General features: G+C 44.1%; 1 protein-coding gene across 1 annotated transcript in view; it reads left to right on the top strand.

Annotated features, from left to right (window-relative positions):
* The first annotated feature begins 276 nt into the window (after positions 1–276).
* cdh8 (cadherin 8) overlaps positions 277–14,863 on the top strand; it is a 78,862-nt gene continuing 64,275 nt past the window's right edge. The window contains exon 1 of the mRNA XM_029638959.2: positions 277–728. Within this exon, the coding sequence (XP_029494819.2) occupies positions 474–728 (255 nt within the window). The 5' untranslated portion in view covers positions 277–473. The remainder of the gene's footprint in view (positions 729–14,863) is intronic.

Raw genomic sequence — 14,863 nt, 5'->3', positions numbered from 1 at the left:
AAGAGGACTGCCTCTTCAGCTCTTCCTGCTCCTGTCATTTTCTTTGATTAATAAATGGTTGATATCATTGTTATCGTCCATTGATTATCATTAACTAACTCTAGTGATTGTTTGTACGAGTTAAATATTAAATATTGCTTTTAAAGTCAGGTACCACTGATCTAAAGTGAGGACCTTGATTTCGCTCTCTCGGGTTCCTTCCTTTGAATACTGGAGTTGCCTTGTAATTTATACGATTAAAACAGATCACCTCTGTTTTCTCCCTTTTAGATCGTTCACACTGCTGGAACACCAAATGGATGGTGTATTGAGTAGTACATCCCCTCACCATTTGCAATGGAGGCAAATGAAGCCATGTGAGTGACCTTCATCGCACAATGAATTCAAGCTCTGACGCTCAAAGAAGGAAGAAGTAACCTTTGTTTATCATCTAAGGGAGAGCTGTTGATCTTGGGAAAATAAGTGTCATAACAATGCCCAAACGGTCCGAGGAGATGCTGACAGACGTGTGGACTTCCTTGTTGCTTGTGTGGATTACGTGTGTTCCTTATACATCCATGACCCCCATCATCAGCCAGTCCAAAAGTTTACAAACTGGTTCCACTGCGCTCCTACGTGGCCTCGTCGAAGGACAAAGAATACTTAGTCGAGCCAAGAGAGGATGGGTTTGGAATCAAATGTTTGTGTTGGAGGAGTTCTCTGGACCAGATCCAATTCTAGTTGGCAGGGTGAGTACTGTAATTGTCAGCTGTATATTAAGCTTGCTTATCGTGTAGAAACATTAATTCAGCCATTTAAATGCTCCACAATAGTTTTTTTTTTACATTTTTGTGGGCTAGTTTTAGTGCTGGAGAGAGAGGCAGACACTGGCCTGATCTCATGCAGGGTTTTGGAGAGAACAAATAAATCCACAGCTACCAAATTCTGCGCTGAGGCGTTTTGTGTAGTGTCCCTGAAATATGGAATAACAGAGTGAAAACGAATAACTAATGATGCATTACATTGCAGTGGAATGACCTACAGTACAACCATGTGTACAGTAGAAACATCTACTCGTTGTTTTATTCTATCTTTTTCTTTTCCATTTTCCATTTTCGTTCTTTTGTTGGCCAGGGTATTGGGTGTGGTTTTCCTTTGAAGTATTTGTCATAGGAACACAAGGATAGAAAGGGGGAATTTTTGCAACATTTCATTGTTGAGCATTTGAAAGAGCCCTATATTCCAAAGGATGAGGGACACCTGGTACCTGGCCTGTGTAGACGTGGCAGGGCCAAGGCTCAGGGCTCAGGGCCCAGTGAGGGTTGTTGACGAGGCAGGCCGAAGCAGCTTGTTCACAGCTCATTGCAAGAACGCACCTGGGGAGTCTCAACCTGGCAGCTACCACCTCTGACCATTACCCAACCACTCTAGCACATGCAACAGAATATGCCATCAAGGATAATATTTGACCCCACAGTAGCATGATTTACACATACCGTACTGCAGCTGTTTATCGATTTATTGATGAGGTTATTTCTTGCTGTATATTTTGTACCTTAATGCTGTCATGACATATACTACTAGTAGTTGGGGGCATGCTGAAATGACAAGGCAGCTATTATGTTGTTTGAATGATTGCTGCACCTATATCTCAATCCCTATCCCACCATTGCAATATGAAAAACACATAGTTTTATGTTCAGTCTTTGCGAAACACAACAGCGATAAAGAAGGAATTCATGATGATCATAATTAATAGCACAATGGTACTATAAAGCAAGGGCTTCATGGTTTGGTAGAAGTCTCTAAATATTCATGAGGTGGAAAATTAAGCCCTACAGTACTGTCTGAAAGCCTAAAGTTTGGCAGGATGTCACCTAATTTAGCACTCTAACTTGATTTTTGGGGGGGATTATTGTCACATGGGTATATCATTAAATCACATGCTCAAATGCGGTGTTTACACATGTGTTTTCCAACTACCATACAAACACCAAAATATAGATAAGTGCAGCATTCATATTTCACGAGTTTCAGTTAAACAGTCTCTGTCGGATCCTCTAATGGCTCTTCGTATCCCTGTAATGATCTCCAAGGTGTATCTTTGAATTAGATTGATGCAGCTTTTGGCATGCATATATAGTTGGTCACACTGCTGGAGAGAATTGCCAGGAGGGTTCAAGGCAAATAAGGATAGCACTCAAATGTGTTTGGTTTTAGGTGTGCATGAAGCCCCTGTTCTTAGTCGGGGATTGTTTTAAGCATATTTAGCCGTTCTCAATCAAAATAATTAGCATGTGTAGGCTGAAGGACATTGCAAGGATTGTAGGAGTTAGTTTGGTTGAGGATGGATTTGTCTCGCATTTGAGAGACAGTGTTGATGAGTTGCATTATTATTCACAAGGTTAAGTACTCCTGAGCATGGCTGGCAGAGCAAAGATAAGTTCAATGTTGCAGTAAGATACAGGTGTAGGATCTTCATTTGATCACCCTGTTGTTGCAGGAAAAGTCCTGTGTAGCAGGATATGCTATTTTGTGGGATATTCAAGGTTTAAAAAGGCTTATAACATTTTTGGATTTCCTCACGAAAAAATGTATCAACCTCAATAAAAATGTCCATTCATTTTAATCCACACATTAAAACCTGTTGCTGCAGGATTATTTTCCTGCTGTGAGAAACTGGTCAAATTTAAATCCAACACCTGTATGATGTCTCTCTCTCTCTCTCTCTCTCTCTCTCTCTGTCTCTCACTCACACTCTGGCTCTCTCTTTCTCATGCTTAATTAAAAAATGAATCAAATGGAAGTGGGAGGTGTGATTCAGATCTCAGTTTTTCAGTGCAGCCTGTGGTTGTGTGTTGATTATTGAGGAACCCCAGGCCGAGATTAGACTCATTCCATCCTTTACATTTTATTGTGCGGCACTCTGATGTTTAATTATACATAGATCTCCTGTCTTTTCAGCGACCAAGATCCCCTTGAGTTCCTGCTGGCATTGGAAGGAGACTATTAGTATAAATGTAAAAGTGAGCGGTGTGGGAGTGTGAGATGGTCACAATGCGAGACGGCGTCATCCTTGCTGTTCTTTACAGCACCCCCAGTCTGACATTGTGATTCACTGAGCTGGATCTGCGTTACCCTGTGTCACTCCCATTTGAAGGGAATGCAGTGCCTGTAAAACTGAAGCTGACGAGACATTTACATTTACATTTAAGTCATTTAGCAGACGTTCTTATCCAGAGCGACTTACAAATTGGTGCATTCACCTTATGACATCCAGTGGAACAGTAGTGCATCTAAATCTTTTAAGGGGGGGGGGTGAGAGGGATTACTTTATCCTATCCTAGGTATTCCTTAAAGAGGTGGGGTTTCAGGTGTCTCCGGAAGGTGGTGATTGACTCCGCTGTCCTGGCGTCGTGAGGGAGTTTGTTCCACCATTGGGGGGCCAGAGCAGCGAACAGTTTTGACTGGGCTGAGCGGGAACTGTACTTCCTCAGTGGTAGGGAGGCGAGCAGGCCAGAGGTGGATGAACGCAGTGCCCTTGTTTGGGTGTAGGGCCTGATCAGAGCCTGGAGGTACTGAGGTGCCGTTCCCCTCACAGCTCCGTAGGCAAGCACCATGGTCTTGTAGCGGATGCGAGCTTCAACTGGAAGCCAGTGGAGAGAGCGGAGGAGCGGGGTGACGTGAGAGAACTTGGGAAGGTTGAACACCAGACGGGCTGCGGCGTTCTGGATGAGTTGTAGGGGTTTAATGGCACAGGCAGGGAGCCCAGCCAACAGCGAGTTGCAGTAATCCAGACGGGAGATGACAAGTGCCTGGATTAGGACATGCGCCGCTTCCTGTGTGAGGCAGGGTCGTACTCTGCGGATGTTGTAGAGCATGAACCTACAGGAACGGGCCACCGCCTTGATGTTAGTTGAGAACGACAGGGTGTTGTCCAGGATCACGCCAAGGTTCTTAGCGCTCTGGGAGGAGGACACAATGGAGTTGTCAACCGTGATGGCGAGATCATGGAACGGGCAGTCCTTCCCCGGGAGGAAGAGCAGCTCCGTCTTGCCGAGGTTCAGCTTGAGGTGGTGATCCGTCACCCACACTGATATGTCTGCCAGACATGCAGAGATGCGATTCGCCACCTGGTCATCAGAAGGGGGAAAGGAGAAGATTAATTGTGTGTCGTCTGCATAGCAATGATAGGAGAGACCATGTGAGGTTATGACAGAGCCAAGTGACTTGGTGTATAGCGAGAATAGGAGAGGGCCTAGAACAGAGCCCTGGGGGACACCAGTGGTGAGAGCACGTGGTGTGGAGACGGATTCTCGCCACGCCACCTGGTAGGAGCGACCTGTCAGGTAGGACGCAATCCAAGCGTGGGCCGCGCCGGAGATGCCCAACTCGGAGAGGGTGGAGAGGAGGATCTGATGGTTCACAGTATCGAAGGCAGCCGATAGGTCTAGAAGGATGAGAGCAGAGGAGAGAGAGTTAGCTTTAGCAGTGCGGAGCGCCTCCGTGATACAGAGAAGAGCAGTCTCAGTTGAATGACTAGTCTTGAAACCTGACTGATTTGGATCAAGAAGGTCATTCTGAGAGAGATAGCGGGAGAGCTGGCCAAGGACGGCACGTTCAAGAGTTTTGGAGAGAAAAGAAAGAAGGGATACTGGTCTGTAGTTGTTGACATCGGAGGGATCGAGTGTAGGTTTTTTCAGAAGGGGTGCAACTCTCGCTCTCTTGAAGACGGAAGGGACGTAGCCAGCGGTCAGGGATGAGTTGATGAGCGAGGTGAGGTAAGGGAGAAGGTCTCCGGAAATGGTCTAGAGAAGAGAGGAGGGGATAGGGTCAAGCGGGCAGGTTGTTGGGCGGCCGGCCGTCACAAGACGCGAGATTTCATCTGGAGAGAGAGGGGAGAAAGAGGTCAGAGCACAGGGTAGGGCAGTGTGAGCAGAACCAGCGGTGTCGTTTGACTTAGCAAACGAGGATCGGATGTCGTCGACCTTCTTTTCAAAATTGTTGACGAAGTCATCTGCAGAGAGGGAGGAGGGGGGAGGGGGAGGAGGATTCAGGAGGGAGGAGAAGGTTGCAAAGAGCTTCCTAGGGTTAGAGGCAGATGCTTGGAATTTAGAGTGGTAGAAAGTGGCTTTAGCAGCAGAGAGAGAAGAGGAAAATGTAGAGAGGAGGGAGTGAAAGGATGTCAGGTCCGCAGGGAGGCGAGTTTTCCTCCATTTCCGCTCGGCTGCCCGGAGCCCTGTTCTGTGAGCTCGCAATGAGTCGTCGAGCCACGGAGCGGGAGGGGAGGACCGAGCCGGCCTGGAGGATAGGGGACATAGAGAGTCAAAGGATGCAGAAAGGGAGGAGAGGAGGGTTGAGGAGGTAGAATCAGGAGATAGGTTGGAGAAGGTTTGAGCAGAGGGAAGACATGATAGGATGGAAGAGGAGAGAGTAGCGGGGGAGAGAGCGAAGGTTGGGACGGCGCGATACCATCCGAGTAGGGGCAGTGTGGGAAGTGTTGGATGAGAGCGAGAGGGAAAAGGATACAAGGTAGTGGTCGGAGACTTGGAGGGGAGTTGCAATGAGGTTAGTGGAAGAACAGCATCTAGTAAAGATGAGGTCGAGCGTATTTCCTGCCTTGTGAGTAGGGGGGAAGGTGAGAGGGTGAGGTCAAAAGAGGAGAGGAGTGGAAAGAAGGAGGCAGAGAGGAATGAGTCAAAGGTAGACGTGGGGAGGTTAAAGTCGCCCAGAACTGTGAGAGGTGAGCCGTCCTCAGGAAAGGAGCTTATCAAGGCATCAAGCTCATTGATGAACTCTCCGAGGAACCTGGAGGGCGATAAATGATAAGGATGTTAAGCTTGAAAGGGCTGGTAACTGTGACAGCATGGAATTCAAAGGAGGCGATAGACAGATGGGTAAGGGGAGAAAGAGAGAATGACCACTTGGGAGAGATGAGGATCCCGGTGCCACCACCCCGCTGACCAGAAGCTCTCGGGTGTGCAAGAACACGTGGGCAGACGAAGAGAGAGCAGTAGGAGTAGCAGTGTTGTCTGTGGTGATCCATGTTTCCGTCAGTGCCAAGAAGTCGAGGGACTGGAGGGAGGCATAGGCTGAGATGAACTCTGCCTTGTTGGCCGCAGATCGGCAGTTCCAGAGGCTACCGGAGACCTGGAACTCCACGTGGGTCGTGCGCGCTGGGACCACCAGATTAGGGTGGCCGCGGCCACGCGGTGTGGAGCGTTTGTATGGTCTGTGCAGAGAGGAGAGAACAGGGATAGACAGACACATAGTTGACAGGCTACACAAGAGGCTACGCTAATGCAAAGGAGATTGAATGACAAGTGGACTACACGTCTCGAGTGTTCAGAATGTTAAGCTTACGTAGCAAGAATCTTATTGACTAAAATGATTAAAATGATACAGTACTGCTGAAGTAGGCTAGCTGGCAGAGGCTGCGTTGTTGACTATGTAGGCTAGCTGGCAGTGGCTGCGTTGTTGACACTACACTAATCAAGTCGTTCCGTTGAGTGTAATAGTTTCTACTGTGCTGCTATTCGGGGCTAGCTGGCTAGCTAGCAGTGTTGATTACGTTACGTTGCGTTAAAAGAACGACAATAGCTGGCTAGCTAACCTAGGAAATCGCTCTAGACTACACAATTATCTTTGATACAAAGACGGCTATGTAGCTAGCTATGTAGCTAGCTACGATCAAACAAATCAAGCCGTTGTACTGTAATGAAATGAAATGAAAAATGTGATACTTCCTGTGGAGCGAAGCGAAATGCGACCGGATTGTTGAGTGCGGAAGTTCTGTTCGGTAGACGTTGGCTAGCTGTTGGCTAGCTAGCAGTGTCTCCTACGTTAAGGACGACAAATAGCTGGCTAGCTAACCTCGGTAAATTAAGATAATCACTCTAAAACTACACACTCTAAACTACACAATTATCTTGGATACGAAGACAGCAAAGACAACTATGTAGCTAGCTAACACTACACTAATCAAGTCGTTCAGTTGAGTGTAATAGTTGTGCTGCTAATCGGTAGACGGTGGACTAGCTAACGGTGGACGTTAGCTAGCTGGCTAGCTGCAGGGCAGTGTAGACTGCGTTAGGACGACGAAATACGATAATTACGCAATTATCTATGATACAAAGACGGCTATGTAGCTAGCTAAGAAGAAATTGCTAAGATTAGACAAATCAAACCGTTGTACTATAATGAAATGTAATGAAATGTAATACTACCTGCGGACCGAGTGCAGATGCGACCGCTCGCTCCAACCCGGAAGTCAAATGACAGCTGTAAAAGCTTGTTGCTCCAATGTAGAAGTGGTGTGCGGGGGATTTTAAGATTAACCCTGATTGAGCAATGTCTCCAAAATAACAACTCATTAAGAGCAATGTGAGTGCAGGTGGGAGATTTGATTTGTAGAACGTCATATTAACAGCATAAAGTGTATATTCTGGAATGACGTTTAATTTTTAGTTTTTTTACCTAATTTTACTAAGTCTTCCTCAGACTGTCCAAACTTCTCACAAATCCTAGTCTAAGCCAGGATAGTACGTTTTCATGGTGACTTTTTAAAAACTTTTCATCCTTGGATTTAACTCTGTGAGTTGAACTCTCTGTGAGTTGAGCTCTCTGTGAGTTTAATCATTCAATGTTGCAAAGTGCACAGTCATTTTAATCCACAAAACCAAACATTACACTGAAAGGAGAGATACATATTCAGCAAATCAACATTTTTTTCCCAACCAAAGAAAATTAGACTCTGTTTGTAAAGCGTCAAATTGATTATAGTCTGTGTTACAGTGTGCTGTGTCTCACATAGCGCTGATGCAACTTTCATTTTCCTTTTCATTTGATCTCATGTATTTTAATGTTTTGAAGAATGGATAAGAATGGACTCCATTCTTCCCATTGTGGTGCAGATGTATCCAAATGATCCTGTTTCTTATTGTCCGATGCTTTTATCTCTGATTCAATTGTATGTGTTTTGCACAAAGAGAATTGATAATAAGCCATTAATATTCAACAATTCATACTGAGCTACAAGATTGTGAGGACTGGCAGTAATAAAGAGATTGGGTTTGATTATTAATGCAGAAATGAACGTTTTATATATATTTTTTTTGGAAGAAGATGTTTCCTTTTGCTGTTCAAAACAAGATATCTGTAACCATAAGATGGATAGCATGCAAGGCCTGCAAAAGTGTGGGCTTGGATATAGATCCCGTATCTCACAACTTATCTTTGGTTAGCAACTGATTTGATTAAAATCACCCATATATTGATACTAATTGTTTGATCAACAGCTTCTCATCACTATAATTATGAAATATTGTCATAGGATATTTCACTAAGTGACAACCACTCTTGGTGCACTGCTCCTCACAGGTGAAGAGACACTCATCGGGTATCCAGGCAAGTCCCAGATGTTTGTTTATCCCATAAGAGTACCAAGGAGCTGGCTGAAGTTTTACTCCTATTCATCTGTCAGTTCGCTCTCTCCTTCTGTATGATAGGCTTTGTTAAAGTGAGAGGGACTCTTGAGTCCTGGAAAGCTTGTCCTCAGGGGCGATGGAGTGTGTGTGTGTGTGTGTGTGTGGGGGGGGCTGACAGTGTTCAAGTTTCGTCGTATTCGACTTCAATAATGCGTGGCGGCAAAGCTCTCTCTGGGTGTTGGTGCTGCTACAGACGACGTCCTCCTCTGAGCTTCCTGACGAGTTTTTTGTTTTTTTAGTAGATCAAATTCAGCCCCGTCCAAAGTGAACTGTGATCTGAGAAGATCCCACGCGTTACCCTGCATGTGCTTAGGTTAGGACGGAGTCAGTGCAGGGTCGAGTGGATATTGATCTTCGCTCTTGATTGAAGGCTTCGGAGTAGGAGTGAACATGAGTATTACTCCTCATTAATGAATGCTAATGTGGAGACCAAAATGATAGGTATCGACTACAGAATCAGTCTAACTATAACATTTATAACAAATATTTTCTCCTTGTATGTCTCTCTGCTGTGGGTTATCTTACTCTGTTACTGCTAGTATATATCATGGAGGCCTTTATATCATTGGAACATGAGCCCAGTCCCCCATTCCATTTCTACAGTGACTGTAATAAAACACCAGGCCCCAGCATTGAGTCTGATTGAGCTGTGGGATCACATTATTGCTTCCTTGGAAGAGGTTGACAGGTTGTCTATTGCTCTGTGTTGTCGTTTTGCTCCCCATTAACAAGGTGTATGTGTGTGGTGTGGAGGGGCACAGGGACAAAACCAAAAATGAGTAGGAAGTATAATCTAAAACACCACAGTCATGATATGAGTGCAATTGTAAAAGTCCCATTGCAATTGCTTTTGACCAGGTGTTGTATCATTAAAAAATGCATACAATGCAGGACTTAAATAAATGCTGCCGTTCTATTTCTCTTCATGCTCTTCTCTAGGTCTCTCTCTCTCTCTCCCTCTCTCTCTCTGTCTGTCGCTCGCTTGCTCTCGCTTGCTCTCTCTCTGTCTGTCTGTCTGTCTGTCTGTCTGTCTGTCTGTCTGTCTGTCTGTCTGTCTGTCTGTCTGTCTGTCTGTCTGTCTGTCTGTCTGTCTGTCTGTCTGTCTGTCTGTCTGTCTGTCTGTCTGTCTGTCTCTCTCTCTCTCTCTCTCTTTCAATTCAATTCTCTCTCTCTCTCTCTCTCTCTCTCTGTCTGTCTGTCTGTCTGTCTGTCTGTCTGTCTGTCTGTCTGTCTGTCTGTCTGTCTGTCTGTCTCTCTCTCTCTTTCTTTCTTTTTCCCTCTGTCTGTCTCTTGCTCACTCGCTCTCTCTTTCTTTCTTTCTTTCTTTCTTTCTTTCTTTCTTTCTTTCTTTCTTTCTTTCTTTCTTTCTTTCTTTCTTTCTTTCTTTCTTTCTTTCTTTCTTTCTGTCGCTCTCTCTCAGATACACCAACATGCACACCTACACCTTGTCTTATGGCAATAACACTGAGATGGTGCCTGTGTAAATCACATACAGTACGTGCACATACACACACATACTCTATTTCCTCTCTCATTGTTACCTTTTGACTGACTGTGAGATTGCACAATGAACAGCATGCATATATCGTCAGGCAAGATGTAGGAAGCAAGAGATGCCACAATCCCTCAAACGCAGTGATATATACTCTTAAGGTCATATATTATATAGAGTGAGACAATTGTTCCCTATACATGCATCAAATATTACAGTATATGCATACAGTGTCCAAGTCTGTTGCCACAGAAACGCTGACTATATGACAAGGTAGCCATTGTTCACACCAAGGTGCTGGGTTAGTGAGTGTATGACCAGATTCATACAGCTACTTATGGGTATTTTCAGGATTTAGTGCAGATTCATAATAAATGGGTATTTTGTGATATAACCTTGGAAAGGCTTGCAGTGATTAGTGCTCCCATGTCAGTGTTAGCGAGCTGATATGTGGTATTAACCTCTCCTCTAGCGACTGGCGGCTCTGCTTCCTGCATCCTGGCCCCGGCTCAATCTGTAGATGTGGTATTGGTGCAATGAGCGGCTGAACGGAGTCGGCTGGCAAAGTGCCGTGAACTCTGCTCAAACTAATAATTGGAATTAAGCAGTTCACCTCTAATGCTTTGCTTGTGCATTGCTTTGGCTAAATCATCTCTTTTTTGGGTTTCTCACTTTTCCCCAACCCAAAAAGCCATTTGTTTAATCCTAACAGCCTTAATGCTTTCAGTCTCACAGTCTTTTATTGACATTCCATCATTCATTGTCTTCTAGATATGCCAGTTAACTAACCCCAATTATTCTGGGGATATTATACATGCACCGTATGTGTACCACTATAGAGAGCTCATTATGGAGACATGTTGGGATGTGACCTTTATGTCACCCTCTATGGGTGAATGTAATGTAGGCCTATATTCATTCAAGACATGCACTAAACATTGGGCAGGCAGGATCAATTTGCCATAATTGAGGTTACAAATGATCCAAATCTGATTATTCAAATCTACAATTATAATGATCTAAAACCTACTAATTGGCCTCTTTCAGTGATCGTGGGCAGCTAAGATACCCTTTGAGCCAGTAGATGTTTGGCTCAGCTCTCCATCTCTCTCCTATGGATGGCATCCTCAGCATGAGTAGCTGCAGGCAGCACAGCTTATCCATGTGCCTCTACTCCCATACACAGCCAGGGAGCAAAACTGGGACTACAAAGTAATCTTGTTAAGAATGGATGTTGTTATTGTGCATTTGGCTTCATGGTTAGCTAGGAGCACATGTGGGCTGACGGAAGAAGACAATGGGAAGGGGTGGGAGGAAAGCCTATTTCTGGAATTCTCTAAGATGACAGAATCCGCCCCCCTTCCCCCTCGCACCTCACCCTCCTGTACCAAAATAACAACAAAGCTGAAATCAACAATGGCGCTGACATTTGCTTGAAGACCCATTTCTTTACCAATCTCCACTTGCAAAGATGATGATAATCATAGCAGAGTGAAAGGGAAAAAAGGTGCTAACCTTAGTCACTGTTTTGTAGCTATTATGGTGAGTTGAGCAGGAAAAATTGTAAAAGAAAGTATCCATGGAGAATCAATGGCCCAGGCGTTTCTCAGTGACACTGCCTCAGCCAACAGACTGTGCCTCTGACCTTTATCACAAATGAATTATTTCTGTTTAATGATCCTTTTTGCAAAAAGAAAGAAATAGCTGAAATAATTGCTGAAGGAATAAAACACCTTAAAAGGGCAACTTTCTCAACAACCCAGTGCACATACACACCCATATCCTCTGCCAATGTGTTTGGCTGTATTTGCATCTCAATGGTGTCCATGATTCAACAGCAAAGCCTTACAAATAAAGATTTAACGTCCATCATATAGAAAGGACCTGCTGGCAGGTAGTCGTGGCAATGCAGTGAAATGTGTGAAACCCTTTTATTTTGGATGACGGGGTGGGGGGTGGGTGCGTGCATGAAAAATTCAGAACGCTGTAATATAAAATCCAGATCAGTCATGAATCCTTAATGGAAATCAGGACTGAACATGTAGGGTTGTGGAATAGTGCTCAAAGAGGGATGGCTTTCTTTGTTAGCCGCCAATTGTGTTGGTAATGGGCTTCTGTTTTAGACACACACATGCCGTTATACAGCATCTCTTCGCTGTATTGTGTTGTTCAGACATGTGCCCTTGGCTGATAGTAAGCAAGAGGGATGGGAGGAATACGAGTAAGCCAACAATTGTGTGAAAAGCTATGACTTGCAGTACAGTGAAATGCATTATTCTTGGGGCGTAGCTATAATGGTATATCATCAGTTTGGTTATGCAACTGGGAAGGACATGTCTGATAGTGTCCATAGAGATTCACAAGATAAGTCTGAATTTTTTATTACATTTTTTTCCTCACTCTCTACCGTTCTATCGTACAATGAACAGTTACGATATGCATATTTTTGTTTTGTTATCAATAGAAGAGGGTCCAATGATCAAATGAACATATTTTTTTAAAGTCTTTTGACATCACTGCCCATGTGAACTGACGTTTAACTTGAGCCCCATATCCCGAGCTCAGCTGGTTACCCTGGAACTGTGAATAAACATTAAGGAGTTCACCTGCTCCACCACATAGTGAGAAATGATACTACCTCATGTGCATGATCATTTAAATAGCACAACCAATGTCAATCACAGATACATCTTTTGGGAACTACTCACATTGTAGATGTATGATGTTTATTGATGATTGACCTATGAGGAACATGTACCCGGGGAAGGAGTGTACCTATATTTACAGTTGCTGTGATAGTTTCATCACTTCATATCTTCATTGATCTTAAAATGTATCACCCTCACTCATAGGGGATGACCTAGCAAACCGAGTGTGACCTCTGGATTGATGCTGCCACACAGCACCGTATTTTTCACTATTTGTATATCCCCCTACCTGGTGATGTTTGCTCCAATCACAGTAGCCTGTATCCCCACTGCTAAAATGTGCCATGTTTATCAATGTTTTCTTGCACGCAAAAAAAATAATGTCATGTTTTCTTATCTCCCATTTATAGAGGTACACAGTGTGGGCTGTGAAAATGCTAATGCTAGTGGTGTTTCCATGTTGATGACCTTTTCTTTTTGTTGATGCACAATGTTTTCATAAATAGCGTACCGATATCCCAGGCTGTGTAATTACCGCACTACAACACATGGAGCCTCTTTATTAGTTTTCTGACAATGGCCTGCCTCGTCACAGCCAGCGGGTATGAAACACACTCCTGTTGTCTTGTATATACAAAGATGATTCCCCGTATGCCGTCCTCTCTTCACACAGTTCCTATTGCTTTTGATTAAGCTATCGCTTAAAGATGCATCTTCAGTGGAACATATTCGGCCTAGATTTGGGTTCACTTTAAGGCTGTTGAGTTACATATCATCGTCGTATTTCATTAATAAGGGCAAAAATGGAACACGTGGGCGTTGCAATAATACAGCTCTATCACTACATCTGATTTATATCAAGTAGGATAAAAAAGCAAAGCCAATTAACACTGAGATTATGACTAGCTGACAATGGCTGTTGTATTATTCATGTTCATTTCTGTTCTTTTCATTTAATCATGGCAATGATGTTCAGACATTAAAATATGAATTCAATAACCTTTTCAACAATGTACTTAGTGAGAGATACTAATTTCAAGGTAGCCTGCTCATCAACTGACTGAACAGGTTCATCTCCTCACATCTGAAAGGTCGGACCTTTGAAGAATCGGGATGAGTCTTTTGGATTGGATTATCAAACGTTTTACAATGCAAGAGTAAGGAGATCCCATCCTTTGTTGCATCACTAGTAGCAAGGATGCTGTATTCTGAAAAGGTCTGTGCATATGTAATTGAATCCCACTCTGTCTGCACTAGCTTTGCACTTGTCGATAAGGATCACGCTCCACAGGTTCGGCTCTTGGGATTAGGGCAGAGGCGTTTGATCTGAGAAAGGAGAGGAAAACGGATTGCATAAAATCACAACTCCACAGAAACCATTTTGAAAAAGGCTGTGTCAGCTGATTGAGGCTATTGTTACATGCCCAGCCCTGGACTTAGCCTAGCTTATTGTGTCCTCAGGATACGTTTGTCAACAATTAGCTCATACAATGGTGATACAGTGCTAAATCTTTCTTCTTGCTCTATCCACATACACCCACACACACACCTCAGCACACTTTTCCAAACAAAAGAAACAGTGTTGCTCAAATCACGTTGGCCCAACCAACACAGCATGTCTCATCACACCGGAAAGTTAACTTGACTTTTATCTTACGAGCTGCGGTCTGCCTGGCAGATAACGGCATGCCCAGAAGTGCCTTGGATCAGCTATCTGGGTCCCCTGTGCCCGACTGGGATCAACACAGTAAAGGGGCTGGATGTGCCAGTTACGGAACGTAATTACTACTAATGACCATTAGGAGTTCCGTTTTCACCCTCCAGGGGTTGGAGAAAGGGCTTTCGTCTTATCAGTTGATTAGAGCAAATAGAGGGGCCGGATCCTGCATGTTAAGTAAACGGGGGCTAAAATGTGTTGCATTATCTGGGGAAGACTAATGGAGCAGCTAAGAGTCCATCTCCCACTAATGTATGCCACACATACGGAACTGCTTACAAGAGTGATCAAATCTGGACACATTTGTTCCCCACTGAAATTACACCCTAACATACGTTTCGGGCTTTTGACATTTCTCCAATTTCACTCTGTAGACCTTTGTTTTTCTCTGTTGTAGCACCTTGGCTTTTTAGCACTCGCATTCAAATGTTGATGGCACTGATGTTGGTTTTCCTCCTGCTAGATTCATTTGCATATGTAAATGAACAATTGATATGGATCTTCCACTCTCCGATGAACATTTTGCATTTTGCAAATTGCC

The sequence above is a fragment of the Oncorhynchus nerka genome, linkage group LG27 (genome assembly GCF_034236695.1).
Source record: "Oncorhynchus nerka isolate Pitt River linkage group LG27, Oner_Uvic_2.0, whole genome shotgun sequence".
In the NCBI taxonomy this organism is placed as follows: domain Eukaryota; kingdom Metazoa; phylum Chordata; class Actinopteri; order Salmoniformes; family Salmonidae; genus Oncorhynchus; species Oncorhynchus nerka.
This window is presented reverse-complemented; position numbering and strand designations above follow the sequence as displayed.